Raw genomic sequence first — 23,580 nt, forward strand, 5'->3', positions numbered from 1 at the left:
CTAGATATGAAATGTAAACAAGTCAGAACATTCCAGTAAAACCATACCTGGCATGTTGTCTTTTCCTAGAACTCCACAGCGAGTGGTGAGCTTCGAATGAGATCGTCACGGCAGGTTTATAATCTACTAGCAATGCATTACGATGGGTGGCTAATAAATCTGCCGTTTGTCGGCAATAAACTTTGAAATGATGACAAAGCATTAAAGATACTTCACTACAATTCAATTCTTTCCTGATTCATCATTGCACTTAGTTGCTGTCGGAAGAATTTTGCCGGTATGTGATTTTGCTGATTTCGAAATGAGATTAATATTCCTGAACAACACACGATTCATAGGTACAGAATGCAGTGTTTGTGCACTTTGGTGTCACATCACATCAAATGCACCAAAATTATTAGATAATTTAAGTTTTAGTAAAGAATGATAATGAGTTCTAGAAAATGTGTTGTTACAAGTATGTGTGTGTGTGTTTGCAAGCATTTTGTTTTTACTGTAGACATGAAACATATAATGTGGAGCTATTTGCTCCATTTGTACATTAATCAAATGCATGTCAAATTTCCATTAAAAATTTTTATATATTCTGCTGACAAAAAGAAAATTAAGTTTGAACTTTATTGAAAAATCTGTGTGGCAGAAATCTTCATTACTGAATCTGACTGTTTTCGTTATGAGACACGTTTGTAGTATTGTTCTCACCCCGAGTCCTCGACGACGGGAAGCTGGTCAAAACCCTCCTTGTTCATGATGTCGATGGCGTCCTGGCAGCTGACCGAGCTGAGGACGGTCAGCGGCATTCCCAGCTTCAGCATCGAGATGGGCTGCTTCCACCACCTGAAGGTCAAGGGAACAGCATGGAGAAAAGAAATGACAGCAAGCCTGACTGGTCAGTTGGAAAATGGACATATCACTGGTGATCAAATATACACTTATGATATCTGTATACATCTCCGGGGGTATACACCTATACACAGACAAACATAATATATGTGACCGTGCATCACAAAACGAACAAAAAGTCGCACCCCTTGATTTCATGTGAGCACTCAAAAAGTAAGGGTCAACCAAGTCAATATTTAGTTTTCCATATTTTCTTGAAGAGCTGCCCTTCTTCTACATTATTCTTAAGTTTCGGATCATAAAATGAAAAGGAAAGTGCATTCTATGGGTAGTTTTTCTACAACCCTTATTTGTAGAGTAGTGAGATCAGGTATGTCTTAGAGGCCCCTTTTCATTTCTTGATAACCTTTTGCACACTCTTCACTTTCAAGTCTGATAACTTTTGAAGGGATAATGCTACTGCTTTGAAAGTTCTCATTAATCATGAACAGAATGTGTTAATAGAGCATGCTCAATTTCAATTTAATCTGAAAATCCCTTCATTGTTGTTGCTCCAGTGGTTTACATCCTGTTTTTTGTCTCATTCATCGCACAGCTAGCACTGTTTGGCAAAGATTAAAGCCCTTGAATAGACAGATAGACCCTGTACTTCAGAGCCTCTTTTCTTGGTTCACACTTTTCCAGAGTGTGCACTTTCTTTCCAATATTTAGATAGGTTAGGAGAGTCCACTTGAATTGAGTTACATTTGTATATACATCATTTTAAAGCTTAGAGTCTGCTCTTTCAGAATCTGTCCTTAACTAAAAATCCATGTCTGATGACTTTTTGTTTGTTTTGTGGTGCAGGGTCACATATACTGGAGACGCGGTATGTTTTATGAGCTATCTTAATTTTTGCCAGTAAGGAGCTATTTGTTAATCTAAAAATATGTGAAATTATGTACTCTGATCATGACATGCATGCGATGTGCATGCGTACATTTCCCCCACCATGACTGTACTCCATAATCATGAATTTACCACTCCCTATCAACATTGTGACGAGAATTCAATAATATGCAAAAATTTAGACTCGCTGAACATTATGGCGCTTAGATGAATTCCACTTCAGAGCACTTTTAAACTTATGGCGGCCATGACTGGGTGACTTCCAAAGAAGAATAAAAGCACTTTCAATAGGTTATGCCAAAAGCCAGGTGCAATGTGATATCAGCGCATGAATCATCTTTTGTTGGGCCTACTGGGGCCCCCGGTTAGAAATTAACATGAAAAAACACTACCCAAACCGTAATTGGTCTATACAGTGTGCTACTCTGCAGGTTTGCCAACCTCTGCAAACCCAAAACATGCTCACACATACAGATCAAAAAATAAATAAATAAATAAATAAAATACACCACGTTTTGAAGGCAAAAGTTGTACATTGGTTGAAATATCACATCACACATTCAAGCTAACTCTAATAAAATTTTAAGTACAATCTTCAAAACATACATTGTATCCTCCTATAATTGAATAGGATGAAAAATACTGAAATTATCAACAACAACAACAACAACAACAACAACAACAAAAATAACACACACACACACACACATATTAGTTGGCAGCCCTGCACAGTGCGGGTAGATAATTGAAATTACTGACATCAGAAACAACAAAAAAGAGTACTTAATCACACACAATGGACACATTTCTGCCCCCTCCCCATATTTGGACTGCCTCCCAGTCAACTTCTTCCTTTGGTTTCCTGTTGCATCTTACCAGTGCTGGGGTGTGTTGTCCACATGCTTGTCCAAGAAACTTTTCTTCACCATCCATTCATCTGATAGAAACTTGGTCCTGACGAAGGAGGGGGGGGGGGGGGGGGGGGGGGGGGGGGGGGGGGGGGGAGAGAAAAGGAGGCACGAGTGGCATAAGAAAAGCAGATACAGTCAAACCTGCCTTAGCGGCCACCTGTCTATAGCGGCCACTGAAAAATCCCCCCGAGAGAAAAGCCTTGTGTATAGCGGCCACCTGTCTAATGTAGCCAGCGGCCACAAATTTTGTTTCCCGCAGTAGCTTTTAACCGTCTATAGCGGCCACAGAGCCGGTAATTCAGAGTGTTTTTCTGATATGTGGCCGTGCTAGTCATTCATGGGCAATGTTCAGTGACCGCCACAGCTGAATTCATCACTTATTCAGTCATAATAATGCACTAGTGTTAAGCTTTCTTCACGACTGTACAACATGCTACTGTGCAACAATAAACACCAGCATTGTTCAATGCATGAAACACACCTATGTGCATATGTATGCATGTACATGTACACTAAAGTACTTAAAGATGTATACAACGATGATACATGTACATGTATAGGCAATGCACACGTATAGTTGGATAACCTGCCTATAGCGGCCACCTGTCTATAATGGTCACTTTTTCATTTCCCTTGGGTGGCCGCTATAGACAGGTTTGACTGTAGTTGCTAAAAGAGTTCATATAAGTTCAAAAACTTCAAGTATTATTCCACTTGTACATTGTATGTACTGAGAAGTACTGCATAATTTATATTCTTTGATGTTGCCAAGGGGAAGACAATCACTTGTATGTAGCTACCATCTATATATTGTACTTTTGCTGAAACATGTTGCAGAGTTTATAAGGGCATACAGTATATTGGAAGTTTACAAGTGTGGCACTCAGTACAATGCAAAACTTCTGAGATAAATACAACTGCTCCATATGGCTTCGTGTCTAGTGGACATACATTTTAACAGCAATCACAAAATGTAACATGTTATTCTTTAACAGAAAACACAAACTTTGATTGACAAATTCATGCAAACAAATGCATTTTCATAGCTAAATGACAAAGCAAACACACTCATATTTAGTAGCTGTTTGTTTTGTGACATTTTACTTCTGATCATAACATCTAATAGTTTGTGTCTGTCGCAACAGACAAGTGCAGGCATGTTTCCGCCCACAGTATTATAGCTCCAGTTGGTTTTAAATAAGCGTCGTAATGCTATATCCTTCATTGCCAGATGTGTTTAAGGGTCCTGAGATAAGTCAAAGTGCTCAACTTCTGCAAAACACTTCACAATTTTAATAGTAAACTAACAAACAAGTCAACAATAGTTTATGATATCATCTATGGATGGAATATGATTCACTCAGATGATTATCTATAAAGTAGAGATAATAAGCTCTGTGGGAAATGCAAGCAAAATGGGAGGTTTTTCTCAACTGGAGGATTATATCCCCCCCCCCCCCATCTCTCTCTCTCTCTTTCCTTAACCGTCTATTCCACGAGCATCATGTTGGACCACCTTGTTTTCTTTTATTGTATTAATTAATATTATTCATTATCGGTCGCCAAACAGTCACGCTTTGCGGCCACCTGTCTATGGGCTATTCCACGGTTACTCACGTTACACTTGGAGAAACCTTCACTCATTCCTGGAGCTGTAACTCCCTTATTATAGATATGAACCAAACAACTGTTTATCACAACAAAGTATACAGTCTGACTATCCTTTGTATAAAAACAAAACTTGAGAAATTTTGATATGCTCCTGGCAAATCTTTAAAATGTGTCGGTTACTCACGTTACACGATTTGGACATGCATAAAATGAAAAGTCGACAAAAGTGAAAAGTGTCCTCATACCAAGCCTTTATGAAAGTTAATTATATCCATTTCAAAGAAGTACAGTAGGGAGACAAACTTTGTTTATAGTATGAAAAATAACAAACGCATGGTTTTTTCTTGGGGTGCAGATAAGGTGGTTACTCACGTTACGGTTACTCACGTTACATTTTGTCCATGTATGGTCCTCAATATAAATGTCACAAAAAAATTAATAATGTGTGTAGCATTCAAGTTTCTTTTTCTGAAATAATGTGTGTAGGATATCAGAGACCAGTTTATGTTTAAAGATAACATTCTGAGTAGGTTTCCTTTTCTCTTTTACTTTAAAATTGGACAGTATATACAATGTATGCTATTTATGTATTTACTATACTGTATGAGATCTGGCATGGGCTTTGCAAATGAAAAAACTCGAAAACAAATGCATTCAATTTAATTTCTCGCCTCAGCATCAATTACAAAGTGTAAAAAAGAACAGCAGTAAGTATAAAAAAATAGACAAACATAATTAAATACTCTTCAGATTGGCTATACAATAGAACCTAGACATAGACTCAAAATCCAAATCAAATGTTCACATTGAGCTCTCCTTTCTTGATACTGTCCATGTCATTTAACCTGCATTTTGACTATCCAGCTGATATGTGTTTGTATTGAAAGTTAAAGTGTCCACAGTTATTGTCAATATTGATAGCTGGTGCATCTACGGTAGTTTTTTTTCTTTAAAGGACAAGTTCACCTTCATAAACATAAGGATTGAGAGAATGTAGCAATATTAGTAGAACACATCATTGAAAGTTTGAGGAAAATCAGACAATCCGTTCAAAAGTTATGAATTTTTGAAGTTTTTGTGCAGTACCCGCTGGATGAGAAGACTACTGCAGTATATGAATAACTTAGATGTCACATGCGTACAACAATATAAGGAAAATATAAAGAGAATTTCACAAAATTCCATCTTTTGAAAAAAGTACACATTCCACTGACTCGTTACCGACAAATGTTATGGGTAATATTATTCCCCCTGCCTTTAGAAAGAGGCAAGTCAAGTGCTCTTTTATTATGCGAAAAAAAGTGAAAATATGTTGAATTTTCTTTTACATTTTCTTTATACTGTTGTACGCATATGACTCACAAGCTGTAGTAGTCTCCTCATCCAGCGGTTCCAACACAAAAATTTAAAAAATTCATAACTTCTGCATCGATTGTCCAATTTTCCTCAAACTTTCACTGATGTGTTCTACTAATATTGTTGCATTTTCTCAATCCTTATGTTTATGAAGGTGAACTTGTCCTTTAAACATCTTCTATTTCATGTAAAAGATTACAAGGGTTGGGCCATTTCCAATACATCCCAACTTGCTCCATTACAGATACAGTGTAAAATATACTTGATATGTAGAACTTTGAAATTACTTCTCCAGGATACATTTTTCTGTCTTACTCCACTGTATACCAGTCTCTAATAGATAGATGGGTTCTCTTGTGCCTCCTCTGACTCTGGTTAAACTTGACTTGCTGCATTTTGAGATCTCGTTAAAATGTATTACATTTAGGGTTGTTATCACATTTAGGGTTAAGGTGTATTACATTTAGGGTCGATATTACATTTAGCGTTGATATTACATTTAGGGGTGATACACTGGGTACCAGCACTGTCAGAGTTCATGATTCTTATGAATCTCCACCATCCTTGCACAAATTGCACTCATTCATCCAGCGTGCTCACTTACGTGTAGGTTCACTATGTACACAAGAATCTCTAGATCTCTGGGAGCTCATGCAGAATGGGACATGGTGATGATACTTTGTGAAGAGCACTAATTTCCATGATGAAGTTCTTGTGATATTTACTGTACGTATCTTAAAAACAAACATTGTGGGGAAGCTTGTTTGAAAGTTGGACATGATCGAGACAAAGTTCAGTAAATTTTACTTATACTTTCCCACTTTGACATCTGGGAACACCTTGTAGAAAAGAGCATGCGTTTCCAAAATTGACAATGTCATGTACCAAGCTCATATTTATTTATCTATTTGTTTATTTTTTATGAGGAAAGAGTCACATCAGAGAGGGGTACTCTCATTTCACTTTTAATTAACCAAAAATAACTTCAGAGCTTACCATGAGACTTAAAATTTGCCATCCCACAGTAAATGTTACCTAAATTCATTATTTTTGCTGGTTACTCACGTTACAAAATGGTTACTCACGTTACAAGGTTACTCACGTTACAGTTTTTCTTCATCATTTTTATAAAGATTAGTACTTTGTTGTGATTTTGATCGTCATCACCTTGTCAGAGTTTGTTTGAAGGAAGAGAATTTCAAATACCACCAATTTAATGTGACGAATTTTTCTCTCAGAAAACAAAGTCAGTTTTTTTGGTTACTCACGTTACATCGCCTAAGTGGGTTACAATATTTATTTTTGAACGAGTTCTACAAAATTACTTGAAAAGCTGTTGTGTATTTTAGGTAATTTGAGTCTTCTAAAATTCAGAAATGAATAAACTGGTATGATGTTGCAATAATGAAATGGTAATATGCCATATTCCATTTTTCTCTATTTTTCTTGTATTTTGGTACGGAATAGAAGTCACAACTTTCAACCATTTTTCCCCAAAGTAAACGTATGAAAATTAACTTTTTATTTTTGGTTCCTGAAAATATCATGTATGAAGGACTAAAAATGAAAATAACACAGAAAAATATTGAATTTGAATTTTTAAGCTCATGTCCACCAACCTGTGGAATAGCCCCTATAATGGTCACTTTTTCATTTCCCTTGGGTGGCCGCTATAGACAGGTTTGACTGTAGTTGCTATGAGTTCACATAAGTTCAAAAACTTCAAGTATTATTCCACTTGTACATTGTATGTACTGAGAAGTACTGCATAATTTATATTCTTTGATGTTGCCAAGGGGAAGACAATCACTTGTATGTAGCTACCATCTACAAATTGTATATATTGCACTTTTGCTGAAACATGTTGCAGAGTTTATAGGGGCATACAGTATATTGGAAGTTTACAAGTGTGGCACTCAGTACAATGCAAAACTTCTGAGATAAATACAACTGCTCCATATGGCTTCGTGTCTAGTGGACATACATTTTAACAGCAATCACAAAATGTAACATGTTATTCTTTAACAGAAAACACAAACTTTGATTGACAAATTCATGCAAACAAATGCATTTTCATAGCTAAATGACAAAGCAAACACACTCATATTTAGTAGCTGTTTGTTTTGTGACATTTTACTTCTGATCATAACATTTAATAGTTTGTGTCTGTCGCAACAGACAAGTGCAGGCATGTTTCCGCCCACAGTATTATAGCTCCAGTTGGTTTTAAATAAGCGTCGTAATGCTATATCCTTCATTGCCAGATGTGTTTAAGGGTCCTGAGATAAGTCAAAGTGCTCAACTTCTGCAAAACACTTCACAATTTTAATAGTAAACTAACAAACAAGTCAACAATAGTTTATGATATCATCTATGGATGGAATATGATTCACTCAGATGATTATCTATAAAGTAGAGATAATAAGCTCTGTGGGAAATGCAAGCAAAATGGGAGGTTTTTCTCAACTGGAGGATTATATCCCCCCCCCCCCCCCATCTCTCTCTCTCTCTTTCCTTAACCGTCTATTCCACGAGCATCATGTTGGACCACCTTGTTTTCTTTTATTGTATTAATTAATATTATTCATTATCGGTCGCCAAACAGTCACGCTTTGCGGCCACCTGTCTATAATGGTCACTTTTTCATTTCCCTTGGGTGGCCGCTATAGACAGGTTTGACTGTAGTTGCTATGAGTTCATATAAGTTCAAAAACTTCAAGTATTATTCCACTTGTACATTGTATGTACTGAGAAGTACTGCATAATTTATATTCTTTGATGTTGCCAAGGGGAAGACAATCACTTGTATGTAGCTACCATCTATATATTGTACTTTTGCTGAAACATGTCGCAGAGTTTATAGGGGCATACAGTATATTGGAAGTTTACAAGTGTGGCACTCAGTACAATGCAAAACTTCTGAGATAAATACAACTGCTCCATATGGCTTCGTGTCTAGTGGACATACATTTTAACAGCAATCACAAAATGTAACATGTTATTCTTTAACAGAAAACACAAACTTTGATTGACAAATTCATGCAAACAAATGCATTTTCATAGCTAAATGACAAAGCAAACACACTCATATTTAGTAGCTGTTTGTTTTGTGACATTTTACTTCTGATCATAACATCTAATAGTTTGTGTCTGTCGCAACAGACAAGTGCAGGCATGTTTCCGCCCACAGTATTATAGCTCCAGTTGGTTTTAAATAAGCGTCGTAATGCTATATCCTTCATTGCCAGGGTCCTGAGATAAGTCAAAGTGCTCAACTTCTGCAAAACACTTCACAATTTTAATAGTAAACTAACAAACAAGTCAACAATAGTTTATGATATCATCTATGGATGGAATATGATTCACTCAGATGATTATCTATAAAGTAGAGATAATAAGCTCTGTGGGAAATGCAAGCAAAATGGGAGGTTTTTCTCAACTGGAGGATTATATCCCCCCCCCCCCCCATCTCTCTCTCTCTCTTTCCTTAACCGTCTATTCCACGAGCATCATGTTGGACCACCTTGTTTTCTTTTATTGTATTAATTAATATTATTCATTATCGGTCGCCAAACAGTCACGCTTTGCGGCCACCTGTCTATAATGGTCACTTTTTCATTTCCCTTGGGTGGCCGCTATAGACAGGTTTGACTGTAGTTGCTAAAAGAGTTCATATAAGTTCAAAAACTTCAAGTATTATTCCACTTGTACATTGTATGTACTGAGAAGTACTGCATAATTTATATTCTTTGATGTTGCCAAAAGGAAGACAATCACTTGTATGTAGCTACCATCTATATATTGTACTTTTGCTGAAACATGTTGCAGAGTTTATAGGGGCATACAGTATATTGGAAGTTTACAAGTGTGGCACTCAGTACAATGCAAAACTTCTGAGATAAATACAACTGCTCCATATGGCTTCGTGTCTAGTGGACATACATTTTAACAGCAATCACAAAATGTAACATGTTATTCTTTAACAGAAAACACAAACTTTGATTGACAAATTCATGCAAACAAATGCATTTTCATAGCTAAATGACAAAGCAAACACACTCATATTTAGTAGCTGTTTGTTTTGTGACATTTTACTTCTGATCATAACATCTAATAGTTTGTGTCTGTCGCAACAGACAAGTGCAGGCATGTTTCCGCCCACAGTATTATAGCTCCAGTTGGTTTTAAATAAGCGTCGTAATGCTATATCCTTCATTGCCAGATGTGTTTAGGGGTCCTGAGATAAGTCAAAGTGCTCAACTTCTGCAAAACACTTCACAATTTTAATAGTAAACTAACAAACAAGTCAACCTCGGTTTCCAGGGGATGAATCAAACAATAGTTTATGATATCATATATGGATGGAATATGATTCACTCAGATGATTATCTATAAAGTAGAGATAATAAGCTCTGTGGGAAATGCAAGCAAAATGGGAGGTTTTTCTCAACTGGAGGATTATATCCCCCCCCCCCCCCCCCATCTCTCTCTCTCTCTTTCCTTAACCGTCTATTCCACGAGCATCATGTTGGACCACCTTGTTTTCTTTTATTGTATTAATTAATATTATTCATTATCGGTCGCCAAACAGTCACGCTTTGCGTTTATTCTTGGCAATCATTCTGTATGCAAATTAAGGGCTTCATGACACTTGCTCCCATGAAATAGCTGCACGCTAAGCCAAACATAAATTCGAAACACAAACATAACCCTAACCCTAACTCTAATTCTCACAACAAAACTAACTTTCACTGTCCAGCCCCACCTCTTGGCTTGGATACTCACATGTAGTTTCTGACCGAGTCTGCCAGGATGACCACACAGCGCTGTCCGGCCTTCAGTGTCTTGGCCACCTCCAGAGCCGCCCACATGGACCCACCGCTGCTGCCCCCTGGTGTCATGGCAACCAGCAACAAAAAAGTTTTAAGGGAAGGTTACATGAGTGAAGGTTACAACTGATCTCACTGAGTCAAAGAAAGAAGCACTACTAAAGTCTTGTTTTGTTTTGTTTCATTTTGTTTTTCCACAGAAGAAATATTGTAATTTATTCTAATGTAATCCAAGAGGTTCACAAAAAAAAGGTCAAGGAAAATGAAAAATGGGCATTCGAGGGTAGTAAACACCATTTTATTGTTCTTCACTCATTTTGGGAGATTTGCTCTATTCATAATATGATTGAGAAGTGGTCTGAAAGATCTAAGTGGATACCACAACCATGGAAGAGGGTGTTTTTCACCTTTATTTTACAGGGTATTATTGTCCGTACAGACAGGTCCAGGACAAAAACTGTGACACTGCAAAAAAACACCTGTTTTGATTTAGTGGAATCACCCGGCCACACGTCTTTTGCCTGGGCTACAAGGAATCTTCCACTGGGAATAGGGGGAGATATAACTCACCACAGAGGAGCCCCTCTTCCCTGATGAGCCTTCTGGACATGATGAAGGAGTCCTTGTCCGAAGTCTTGATCCACACGTCCACCACTGACCGGTCCAGGACAGTGGGGACGAAGTCGTAGCCTGTGCCCTCCACCTCGTACGAGGTCACCGTGGTCTCGTTAAGTTTCTCTGGCTGGGCTAAGATGGAGCCCTCCGGATCCACACCGACCACCTACAGTGAGGGTGAGGCAATGGAGGAATAAAGGATGAAGATGAGTTATTGATATACTGAACAACTTCTATAAACTGTTATTTTCATATGATGCAATATTTGGTACCCTGGGGTACCACATGAAAATTCGCCATTTCGTTGAATTATTTTTTTCAGCGCTTTTCTTGTTTGTAATTGTGCAACAATTAATGCATGCAAATAATGACTTTTTTTTCTCTCATTTACATGCTCTAATGTACTCTTCGCTGTTTAAAAGTTGAAATATATGGAAGGAAAATCAGCATGGCTATCGTTATCGCCAGGCCGATTCATGCCCATGCTGATAATGAGAAAATAGTCACCATGACAACACTGTATGATACTGGACTTGAGATGGCACTACAGTACACAATGCCACACCTCGGGTTACGATGGTACCGCAGTGTACGGCGTGACAAATCATATACAGATATTTTAAGGAGGTCATGGACATTTTCGTAAGATGCTATTTTCGCGAATTGACACGGATGCTAGCAGAAGTACACTACTACACCAGTGCAAGGAAGACATTTTTGCATGCTGTTAAATTCTTAGTCCAACAGTGATTCGTAAAATTTGTAGATATGAAACCCTCACAAAAATAACAGCTTACAGTACTGAGTACATTATACAGAGCAGGAGTGTTTAAAAGACTGTAAGCATATGTAATGCATTATCACAAAAATGCATATATTTTCGGGAAAAATAATTTTGAGATTTTTGGCAGTAAAATTTGCCAGATGCTAAGCTTTAAAACTGATACATAATTTGCCCTACTTCATTACAAGGACAATATGCTTTACAAGGAATAAGTTTAGAAAACTGTAAATGTTATATTGGAAAAGTCAGCTTTATGCACATTTTTTTTCCTTACATGATCTCTGACTTTATACAGGTAACGTACTGATGCACCACATACAAATAAAATAGACTCATATAGATAGATAGATAGATAGATAGATTACGATAGATAGATAGATAGATAGATGGATAAATAGATGGATAGATAGATAAATATATGTAGATAGATAGATAGATAGAATCATGTAGAATCATGTGTATGGGAGAGAGAGAAAAAAATAGATGAGTGAGGAAATACAGACAAGACAGGCAGAGAAAAGAAAAAGAAGAGTAATGAAAAGATGGGTAAGAGTGACAGAAAACATGAGACCCACAGTCTTGTGTTCATCAGAGTATACATAGCATGTTCATCTTGCCCACAGAGGCATTTTCAAAGAGATGAAAATGTATATAAACTGAACCCCCACTTGACATCCTGGATCTGCCATGAGGAAATAAAAACTACAGTAACTAAATGTATACCGCACTACCTAAACTCTATTACTTTTGTTCTAGAGAAACAGATCTTAATGTGGGGGCTTTCATCATTTTGTGTTTGCATAACGTCTGTGTCTGTGTATATGTGTGTGTGGTGCATGCATGTCAGGCAACATACTATTAATAAAGGGAACTTTTTTTTTGTTTTTACTAAAGTACAGTAACGCCAGAAAGTGCTTGCTGGTTGTTGTTTTTTTATTGTCTGAATGTAAGTGAATAAGTAGTATTGAATAAAAAAATGTGTGCATGTGAGTGCATGCACAAGGAAAGTATTTTTGTTGCTCATATAAAAGTCTCAGTGTGTGTCTGTATCTGTGGATATGTGCGTGTGGGTGTGTGTGGGTGTGTGTGTGGGTGTGTGTGGGTGTGCGTGTGGGTGTGCGTGTGGGTGTGCGGGTGTGTGTGTGCTTATACAGCAGACAACCACTTCCCCCAATGAGCCCTGTGACACTCATTATTCCGATCAGCCTCCTGTCGGTACTACATCTTCCTTCCTAGTGGTCTACATTTCACCCGGCTCTATTCATGGAAATGGCACCCACCAGAGTTCAATCAGGGCATCATGGCATTCATGCATGGAATTTTCCATCATTACACTGTTGTACTCCCCCATGCTCTGAGAATCCATGTCGTTTTTTTTTAGTCCCTCATGGAAAATTTCCGTCATCAACAGCATTCATGACGGCCAAAGAATTAGAGATTTGAAGTACATACGTGTATCTTATGAGAAACATAATGGTATTGTAGGCATTAAGGGGAAATTCCCAATAAACATTCACACATACACAAACACACACACACACACACAAATACCAGGTAAATATATAAAATTTAAAAAATGAGGGTTATGTGAGATGATTCAATCTCCTAAGTATAAGAGTTCTATTTGATAGTCTGAAAGTGAATAGAACATTAACAGAAAAAATAATCACTAGTAAAATGGCATGATTGTACAATTACGCAAAAAACAATCTTTGCACATTATATGAACATAATCATTCATTTAGAATGGATTTTCAATTCCTAAGTGGTGTACTTCTTTTCTTTCCCATGTATTTCTGGTCACTCACCTTGATGTGTGGGTTCTTCTCCTTCAGCTTCCGTCCTATTCCAGACACTGTCCCACCTGTCCCAGCTCCACACACTACCATGTCTATCTTTCCTGGATAGGTTTAGATACAAAAGAATAGCAACACTGAGCGATAGTAGTAGTAGCACCAGCAATAGTAGCAGTAGAAGTAGCAGTAGCAGTGTAGTAGTAATGGTAGTAGTGGTAGTAGTAGTAGCAGTAGTAGTAGTAGCAGCAGTAATGGTATTAGCAGTAGCACTAGAAGTAAAACTAACATTATTGTCATTTAATTACAGCATTGTTACAATCACCTACGAACTGAATATGACCACTATCATAATCTATATAGTCACTACAATTCATACAGCTCTAAATATCGATATTACAAAGTAGACATAAATTATATGTAGTCTGTTCCTCACACTAACAATATTCATTATTTCCATTTTAGGTTTGTGCTTTTCTGTGCTAGCAAGCTTTCATGTCTAAATTCCATAGCCTTGCTTTCCATGCGAGCACCCCCCCCCCAAAAAAAAAAAAAAAAAAAAAATTCTCTTCCAACTTCATTATACAGTCAAAGCTGTCTATAGCGGCCACCTAAGGGAGACAAAAAAAAAAAGTGTCTGTTGTAGACAGGTGGCCCCTATAGACAGGGTCTTTAACACAACTTTTCTATTGCAGGGATTCAAATTTAGTGGCTACTACAGACAGGTGGTCACTATGGCAGGGTTGACTGTAATTTCTTTTTCTCCATAAGTGTACTTGCAGCAAGATGAATGGATTGTATTATCATGTGTTACACAGAAGTCACAATTATGTTGATTTTAATCCTTCTTCTTCTAGAGTCACCTGACAGAGATGACACGGAGGCGGCTTTGCGACTACCCGTATCATCCCCTTAGCTGGACTGTAGAAAGGTTGAAGCGATAGAGAAGAGGGAGAAATATAATATCATCGCTCGGGCAACAAGACCTCGTATCTACAAAATGATAAATGTTCAGGAGAGCAAAAAAGAAAAAAAAAATGGCAGCCAAAGCACTATAACAGATGGGATAGCTTTTCCTTTTGACTTGGTAACTTCGTTTTCGGGGGTAAGACAACTAGGATTTGGAAAGGATAAAAACTGATTATCTGACCATTAATCCAAAACAGTCATTTTCACAAAAATTTGAGATACAACGTCTTGTCATCCCAGCAATGATATGTACATGTATTGCTCTTCTTCAATTACTTTTGATGTCCACTTTATGAGCAAATTGGAATCTAAAAAAAAAAAAGATGTGAACTTTGATGGTTCAAGCCCATTTTCAAAAAGACAAATTATAAAGACGCATTTTTTTTTTAAATCCCTCCAAAAAAGTATCAAGGGTATTCCATGCAGATAATTCATGATCGTAGCTCAAATCAATACGGTCCTAGTGAGTACAGCTTTTTATTTTTTTTTTTAATGGCTTTTGCACATGGATCATTTTCAAAAGCTCTCCCTCCATTAAACGCAAATAACTTGAAATTGGAAAAAAAGACGAGGAAGAAAGAAATGGAGAGCATTGCTATGATGGTTACTTAGCAGAGAAACATTGTACTATCTTTTTTTTTTTTTTCAGGTTTACACCTAATTTAAAGAAAGAGATATATAAAATTTCAACTGTTACGTACAGTAACAAGTTTAATATACCTGGTACATAATCGAGAATTATTTGCCTCTGACAGTGGTGTTACGGGGAAACTCTAGATCATTAGGTTTCAAATGTTTATCCACTGTTTGACATACCCGTGTTGATAGGGTACAGATTGTGATATTGACAGTTTATCTCTAAGAATGATTTCAAGAAGGAAGCAAGAAGATTAGAGCCATAGATGATTTCTCCACTTGACATAGCTATTAAACTGGGGCAAAGTCTGCTCTGAAGGAATCCATAGTATTATATTATCACCCTACCACTGATTTTGAGGACAATAATTCAACAAGAGCAAACAGAGAAGTAAACAATGGAAAATTCCTTACAGTCAAAGGCAGCTTAAGAAAAAAAGAATCGAGTCGGACCAACGTGGAGGTTTCAAAAGACTTCCCAGATTTTTTGCTGAGACACTGCGAACAGGAGAACACTTTTGCACATCATACAAACCCAGTAGCAACTTGTGGGGCAACAATATCATCACCTCAGTATATTTGAAAGGTTCATTCAGCCCCAACATGGTGCTTTGTGTAAATATGTAGGAATGTGAGAATCTAGGTCTCTTGAAATTTATGCTCTTCCAAGTTCTGTTTTGTTCCTATTGTTCAATGACATTACACATCTCGGTTTATCTGTGTTTGCTTTACGTGACGGAATCAACTTTTAGAGCACAGGTTTCCTCTAATCACTCTGGTTAACCCTTCTACTGCCGATAACTAACCTTCGCACTGGTCCCAGATCTCTTCGGCAGTGAAGTCGTAGTGGGCCAGAGGGTTTCCCGGATTCCGGTACTGGTCCAGGATCACCGAGTTCGGGATCTCGCGATTCAGCCTCTGCGCCACGCTGATGTGCGACTCGGGGGCGTCGAAGCGCGCCGACGTCGGCGTGCGGACGATCTCGGCCCCGAGGGCGCGGAGAACGTCGACTTTCTCATTCGACATCTTCTCGGGCATGACGATGATGCAACGGTAGCCTTTGACGGCAGCTACCAGGGCGAGGCCGATACCTGTGTGACGCCACAAAGCATAAAAACAGAAAGTGTACTTGCTTTTACTGAAGGTATATTCACACATTCATAACAGCAAAGGATATCTCTCTTAGAGCAGAATTGGGTCAACTTGATATCCCCACATTGTGTAAAGGGTATCACCCTATTTCAGATGGTGCAATAAATTTGTACATTATCATTGTCAAAGACTTCTATAGCACTAGCAATTTAAACAAAGCATTGCCAAGGTTTACAGTATTTTTATACACATGTACAACATGATGTCCTTGATTTGTTACTTTGTAATTTTGTTATACAGGGCCCCCAAGAATATGAGTGAATAAAACCACTGTTGGTGCTAAACCCTGGGTAAAGAACTGACTGACTGACTGACTGACTGACTGACTGACTGACTGACTGACTGACTGACTGACTGACTGACTGACTGACTGACTGACTGACTGACTGACTGACTGACTGACTGACTGACTGACTGACTGACTGACTGACTGACTGACTGACTGACTGACTGACTGACTGACTGACTGACTGACTGACTGACTGACTGACTGACTGGATGGATGGATGGATGGATGGATGGATGGATGGATGGATAAAGAGCAATGAAGATATGCGACATATTCAAAATGAGCCAGCCGAAGCCTTGTGTTAGTATATTTTGTATGGAACCAGATCTAAATATAAGATGTAACAAAAGACTGTGACATCTTCACTCCAGCACTCTACTCAAACACAAAGATTGGTGGTTAGCTACTTTATCCGACACTGATACATTGTACTCACCAGTGTTCCCTGACGTTGGCTCGATCAGCGTGTATCCAGGCTTCAGTGTTCCAGCCTCCTCCGCATCCTCTACCATCTTCAGCGCGATGCGGTCCTTGACACTACCTCCAGCGTTGAAATATTCCGCCTTCACCACTGAACAGCATACGAAAGCAACAGAAAGAAAAAAGGTGAAGCATTAAAAAACAAAAACAAACAATTGTAAGTTTCCCAATCATGTCCTGGGCTAATTTTTGCTGCAAAATATTTTGTCTGCATTTAGGTTTCAACTTACTCTAAATTTCACACATATACACCTCAGTGGTATACAGTATGTCCCCAAAAAAAATTACAACGGGACCCCCCGCAATGATATCTTTAAAAATAGTGAATCAATCTAAAAATATACAAATTCAAGGTATGAAACTATAATTCATTGCCCACATCTTACAGAAAACCCCATTCGATTTGATTCAGTGGTCAAAGAGAAATGAGGAATTTTGTTGAGGATGTCGGGAATCTCTTTTGTCCAAGTTCTGTCTATTATTCACGCACTAGAGCATTGAATTGCTGAAATTGGGAAAATTAGACTCATGACATGCTTTACAACAATCTACATTTCTCTGTGACCGCTTAACCAAATTGAATGAGGTTTTCTGCAAAATAGAGCTAAGATGTTGTATTTTAAGGTCCTGAAGTAGCACTTAGACAGGTCGATCATTTTGGATGTCATCAATTCGAAAATTTGATTGTAATTTTTGAGGGACATACTGCAGTATGTCCCAAAAAAATTACAATCAGATTTTCGCATTGATAACATCCAATATGATATTGTTTTTTTCAATGCTACTTCAGGGTCTTAAAATATAACATCTTAGCTCTATTTTGCAGAAATCCCCATACGATTTGGTTAAGAGGTCACGAAGAAATGGGGATTGTAGTAAAGCATGTCATGAGTCTGATTCTTCGAAGTTTAGCACTTCGATGATTTTGTGCGTGAACAATAGACAGAACTTGGACAAAAGAGATTCCCGACATCCTCTACAAAATTCCTAGTTTCTCTTTGACCACTGAAGCAAATCGAATGGGGTTTTCTGTAAGATGTGGGCAATGAGTTATAGTTTCATACCCTGAATTTGTATTTAGATTGATGCAATATTTTTAAAGATATCATTGCGTAGGGCCCCGTTGTAATTTTTTTGGGGACATATGGTATATTGGGTGATTTCAAGCTTGGTGCTATTGCTGCTAGTGCCAGTGCTATCTCCAAAATCAACTGCCTTTAATTTGAGCTCTAGTACTGATGGTCCTTGATTAACTCAAGCAATACCGATCAAAATAATCAATCCCCAACACTGTACATTGTACATGTTAGCATCACCAATTGTGAGGTCAACATCCAGACGTCAACTGATTTCAAATTCGGTTTTATCGGCGGTGCTACCTATTAGAAGAAAACCCCGAAAAGTACAAATCATAACAACAACATACAGTGTACATAAACCCTTTAGAACCTCAGCTCAGGTATGTGAGTGCGGGCATGGGACTTGATTGGTACTATTGAAAAGGGCATGTCGGCTGATTATGCGGGATCACTTGCACCAAAACTGTCATTCTATGTACACACCCTTTGTATACCAATATTTGTTAACATCCAGGGATGATACATGGACTCACACTGTAGGGCCTACAGCTTTTACAACTATTCCTGTTGTTTGCCTAGACCATCTGGAGTTACAAAGTCGTAAAAGCGCTGCTCTGTTTCACTTTCATCCGTCTTAATAACAGAATGTTATTTCTCACTGGTTACAATTATTAAACTGAAAAAAAAAGAGCAAGAAAAGAATTGGTGCAAAATCTCACAAGTTGAAGGGGGCGAACCTATATTTGGAATGTAGGATTTCAATAGATACACACACACACGATACAAATTGAATGTAAACTACATGCTATTTAAAGAACATCCCATTGTTCGTTTGTAGCTCAACAAATATGCATCCACACATAGCATACATACCGCAACTGTCCGTAACCGTGAAATACTGTGGAAATGTCTGTAAATTTCACACTCTGCTGAACTTTACAGGAACAGGCTTTGCATTGTAATGGGTGGGGGGGGGGGGGGGGTGAACATCAAAAAGTATAACATACTTACAAAAACAACATGATAAAAAAGTGAAGTTCACCAGAATAGGTCAAATATCGCAGAGAGAAAAAAATAATAATTGCACAAAAGTGTCCATTTTTAGCTCATTTGAGCTATAAAGGGACTGTACAGTACTGGTTGAGGTGGGGATTCATGTTTTGAACATTCAGATAGTGAGATAATGAGAAATCTCTTATGAAATATGAAAGAGCATGTAATTTTAACAAGGATTTAACGTTTATTTGATGGAAATTGGTTTTCAAATGGTTGAGATATCAAAAAAAGTGATAATAATATTAGAAGGCGACAGGCCACGCCTTTTATTAGGATCTCTTTTTTCACCTTGTTTTTGGATATCTCAGGCATTTCAAATCCGATTTTCATCAAATAAACTTTTGATACCCCTTTAATAGAATTGCATGCTCTTTGACATCTCATAGAGTGGTTTCTGAATATCTCGCAAAACATTACAAGCTGAATCCTCACCTCAACCAGAACTGTACACACCCTTTAAGGCTCAAGTGAGCTTTTGTGATCCAAGTATCATTTTGTGTATTAAATAATGTCACTGCAGTGTCCCATGGACCAACTGTGCAGCTTCGTAATGTTGATCATACAATTGCCATAAGCCCTGGACATCACTCTGCTGAATGGGAGATAGCATTAATAAAGCTGCCACAATGTACAAGGTTGTACATGTATCAGTGTACATGATGCATAGGCTTGTATTCCTCTTCATGCTTTACAATTCATAAGATTTATTTATCTATCAATTCATCTCATAGTATTCAGTATTCTTTACCTACGGTAGCCCCATCAGTGGTTTATAAATTATACAATGTTATTCTTGTGGGCCCTGCAACAGAATTATTAGAAAATACAATAAAATAAGAAGTGCCGACCACATCTTCTCCACTATCATGTACCGTACAATGTGCATTAAAAAAAAATTGATTTGATAAAACAGCAGGGTATTCCCTTCTGCCTGGGTGACATTACGGACATATCAAAATGAGCAGAGGGCACACCTTTTTTGTTTGCACACTGTACAGCATAATGCTGTGCCAATTTATCAGGCCCGAGGCACAGATACTAAAACCACAGGAAAGAATTGTGCAGCCAATAAGGGAAGTACTGATTGCTGATATTGATACCAATTTCACTCCAGTGAAGGCTTGTCTCTGTCTGTTCAAAAAAAAAAACAAAAAAAAAAAGGAAAGGAAAGGAAAGAAAATATAAAGACCTAGATTCTTCGAGGCCCAGGTGCTGACATGATGATGTCACATGTTGAACCAAATGTATGAGTGTACAGTAAGTTTGTGTGACCCCGAGGGGGTAAAATGCGCAGCTAATAACGGAAGTTACTAATACTACTTTCCCTCCAGCAAACAGTCATCTCCATTGGTTTAAAAATAGGGGGGGGGGGGTGGAGGGGAAAAGAGAATAAGACCTAGATTTCTGGGGGCAGGCAGACGAGTATCACATGTGTGTACGATAAGCATGTCTGTGAGACTTGCATGTGTGAGGGTCTTGACTTCGAATGACGGAAGGGCCTGGTACTCTGTCGCCTCATGAGAATCACACATTGTAATTTCTTTCTCACAGTCAACGATATTAAAGTAGTATAATGTACAAAACAGTCTAATGGAAAAAAAAAAAACTTTTTAATGTTGTTGTTGCTGATTTACGTTTGGTTACATTTTTCACTTTCTTTTTGTAACGTGACTTAAGTTGAGTTCTTGTCTGTCATACCAGAACACACTAGTCTATAACTAGGATATCTATTAACCTTTACTCGTTCTGGGAGTTTGTTTTTTGTTTTCCTTTCTGTTCATCCGTACTGCACTTCGTTCAACAAGTGGAACAGACATGTCTCCGTTAAAGATAATATAAAGTTTTAGTACCTCAAAAGTTTCCCTGAATTTCCTTGTCTAATAGTTTGTGTTTCAGCTAGGTTAAAGTACCTTTCATATAAGTAACACTGTGAGACTTACTCGCCCCAAAGTGCTCTCATGTCTTTAGTAATCATGCAATAATGGTTTCGTACCAGAGCAGAGCGGGCTCTGAAAAATTCGAACGAGCCGTTAGCTTGACTTGACGCAGTACCGCGAGAATCAATATACACGTATTGTATGAAACCATTATTACAATTTTGGTTTATATTTGCTGTTTCACACACTTGATGAGTAGAAACTTTTTCTTTTTCCACAGAGAACTACTTGTATTTGATATAGTATAAAATGCAAACATTATATATTTTGGGCCTTAATCTTGCTATGCTCCTGTTTTGAGAACCTTAAATCTGGTAATTTGGGGCCTTAATCTTATTATGCTCCTGTTTTGATAACCTTAAATCTGGTAATTTGGCATTCTGGAATACTGTTCATAACAAATACGGGTGTAATACAGGAAGCCCAATTAATTTTTTCATTAGGAATCTAGAATGTTGGCATCTTTTTTCTTCTTTTTTTTTTTTTTTTGGGGGGGGGGGGGGGTGCATCTATTTAACCGAGCGCGACCCCTCCAGCCACATGATTGCTACATACATGCTCTGCTTTTTGCATTATGAAATCTTGGATGGATTTGTCATTAATCAAATTTTTGTGCACGCAAAAAATTCAGGACATTCACATCTATAGAGTACAAGACAATTTTTAGTACAGCACATGACATCTGCTAATAGCAGCCACCCAAGGGAGATGAAAAGAGTATGGGTAGCTCTTATAGACAGGTTGCCGGTATAGACAGTATGTTCTCTGACATTTTGCGTGCGTACATTATGTATCTGTTATACATTGTATGATGAACAGTTGAACATGTACCAAGGGAAACAAAATGGGTGGCTGCTAGCTTTCTCTACACTGGCTGTATACAGCAGGTGGCTGCTATATAAAAGGCAAGTTTAACTGCAAAGTTTTCAAGCGATAGGTGCACTACAGCTTTAAAAATCCATAGCTATTGAACAGATTGTCCAATTTTCCAAAGACTTTGGTGTATCATTCTATCTGTTGTATCTACTATTTTACTCCATTCCCTTTTCACACTGAATTTGGGTTTCACTGCCTGTTACATGTATCTCAAACTCACGAATCTCGCACTGGATGCCTGTTCCCTTGACGATGTTGTTGATGCGGACAAGTGGGGTGTTTCCTATCATCCTCAGGATATCCGGCTGGACACGGCTGTTGATCTCGTTGCCACGGCTACAGGAGAATGAGCGAAAGAAAAACAAGGAGATCGTAAGGATGTCATCTCTTACAGCTAGGCAGTCTCACCCCACCCAGAATTATAAAAGGGCACTGCACAATCTGCATTACTCATCTTTCAAATAAATGTACACTTCATAATACATATCTCTGCTGAGGCGACAAGACCTTGTATCTGAAATTTTGCTGAAAATGACTTTTTTGGATAAATGGTCAGATAATCAGTTAAGTGCTGTCCTGTCCAAATCCTAGCTGTCTTACCCCCAAAAATAAAGCCACCACTGTACAGCATGTCATACACGTAGGAAAGGCTCTCACATGATATCAATTGGCTACAGTGCTTGTAATTTTGCTGACTAAAGCTGTGTGGTGATGTTCAAATGCATGGAAAAGCAACACTCTACAGCATACAAACCTTTTGAGTATTGCAATGTCATTCTTATTTTAAAGACATCTGGTCAGTTTTACGGTAAAGGGTGTAACTTTCAATTTTTAGCCTTTTGGCCCACCCTGAACACATAGATTTACAGATCTCAAAGATTTTTTCTCATGTGAGTCACCTTATGAGTAGCCACCTTGGGTAGCATAATCAGGTCCAGGTATTGATGCGTTTTGTTTTGACAGTCACATATGTACCCTAAAAATGACTATTTTGTTGCATTGAAATTTATATAACATTTTTGAAATGTTAATAATTTTCTACAGCAACTGCAGAGATCTAATTTTTTATGTTAAAAGCATAGTTGTATGGTCAATTGAAATGACTAAATTAGTTTGGTTTGTATCTGGCCCTTTATTTTAGAATGCTATGACTTCAAATTTGAGGTTTCGGAGGCTTCATTTTCCGTTAACAATTGTTTACAAACTTTGATGGACAGTAATGATCACTGGATGTGTTTTGGTTACTTTCTTTTATGCTGAAAATAGTAAGGTACAGCTAAACTTTAGACTTACATCAAAGTTTACTTGATTCTAGGGCTATTTGAAATTTTGTGATAATTTTATTCCATCAAGTGAAATTTCCGTTAGCAGTTTTGAAGCCTCCGAAACAAAGTGTTTAGTCAAATAATATGAATATAAAGAGAAGCAACCTAATCTATATGGGTCATTCCATGGGGTTGGGTCTTCTCTAGATTT

The 23,580-nt window shown here is 37.8% G+C and overlaps 1 protein-coding gene across 1 annotated transcript in view; it reads right to left on the reverse strand.

Annotated features, from left to right (window-relative positions):
* The window catches only part of LOC139736399 (cystathionine beta-synthase-like), a 43,200-nt gene that overhangs the window by 2,213 nt on the left and 17,407 nt on the right, over positions 1–23,580 (reverse strand). Inside the window, exons 2-9 of the mRNA XM_071647151.1 lie at positions 22,325–22,419; positions 17,113–17,247; positions 16,042–16,326; positions 13,646–13,737; positions 11,009–11,219; positions 10,395–10,500; positions 2,608–2,685; positions 703–837 (exon numbers count right to left, since the gene is read on the reverse strand). Of these exons, the coding sequence (XP_071503252.1) occupies positions 703–837; positions 2,608–2,685; positions 10,395–10,500; positions 11,009–11,219; positions 13,646–13,737; positions 16,042–16,326; positions 17,113–17,247; positions 22,325–22,419 (1,137 nt within the window). The remainder of the gene's footprint in view (positions 1–702; positions 838–2,607; positions 2,686–10,394; positions 10,501–11,008; positions 11,220–13,645; positions 13,738–16,041; positions 16,327–17,112; positions 17,248–22,324; positions 22,420–23,580) is intronic.

Source organism: Diadema antillarum, unplaced genomic scaffold (assembly GCF_040938485.1).
Source record: "Diadema antillarum isolate AM-2024a unplaced genomic scaffold, OU_Dant_1.0 seq00000643_RagTag, whole genome shotgun sequence".
In the NCBI taxonomy this organism is placed as follows: domain Eukaryota; kingdom Metazoa; phylum Echinodermata; class Echinoidea; order Diadematoida; family Diadematidae; genus Diadema; species Diadema antillarum.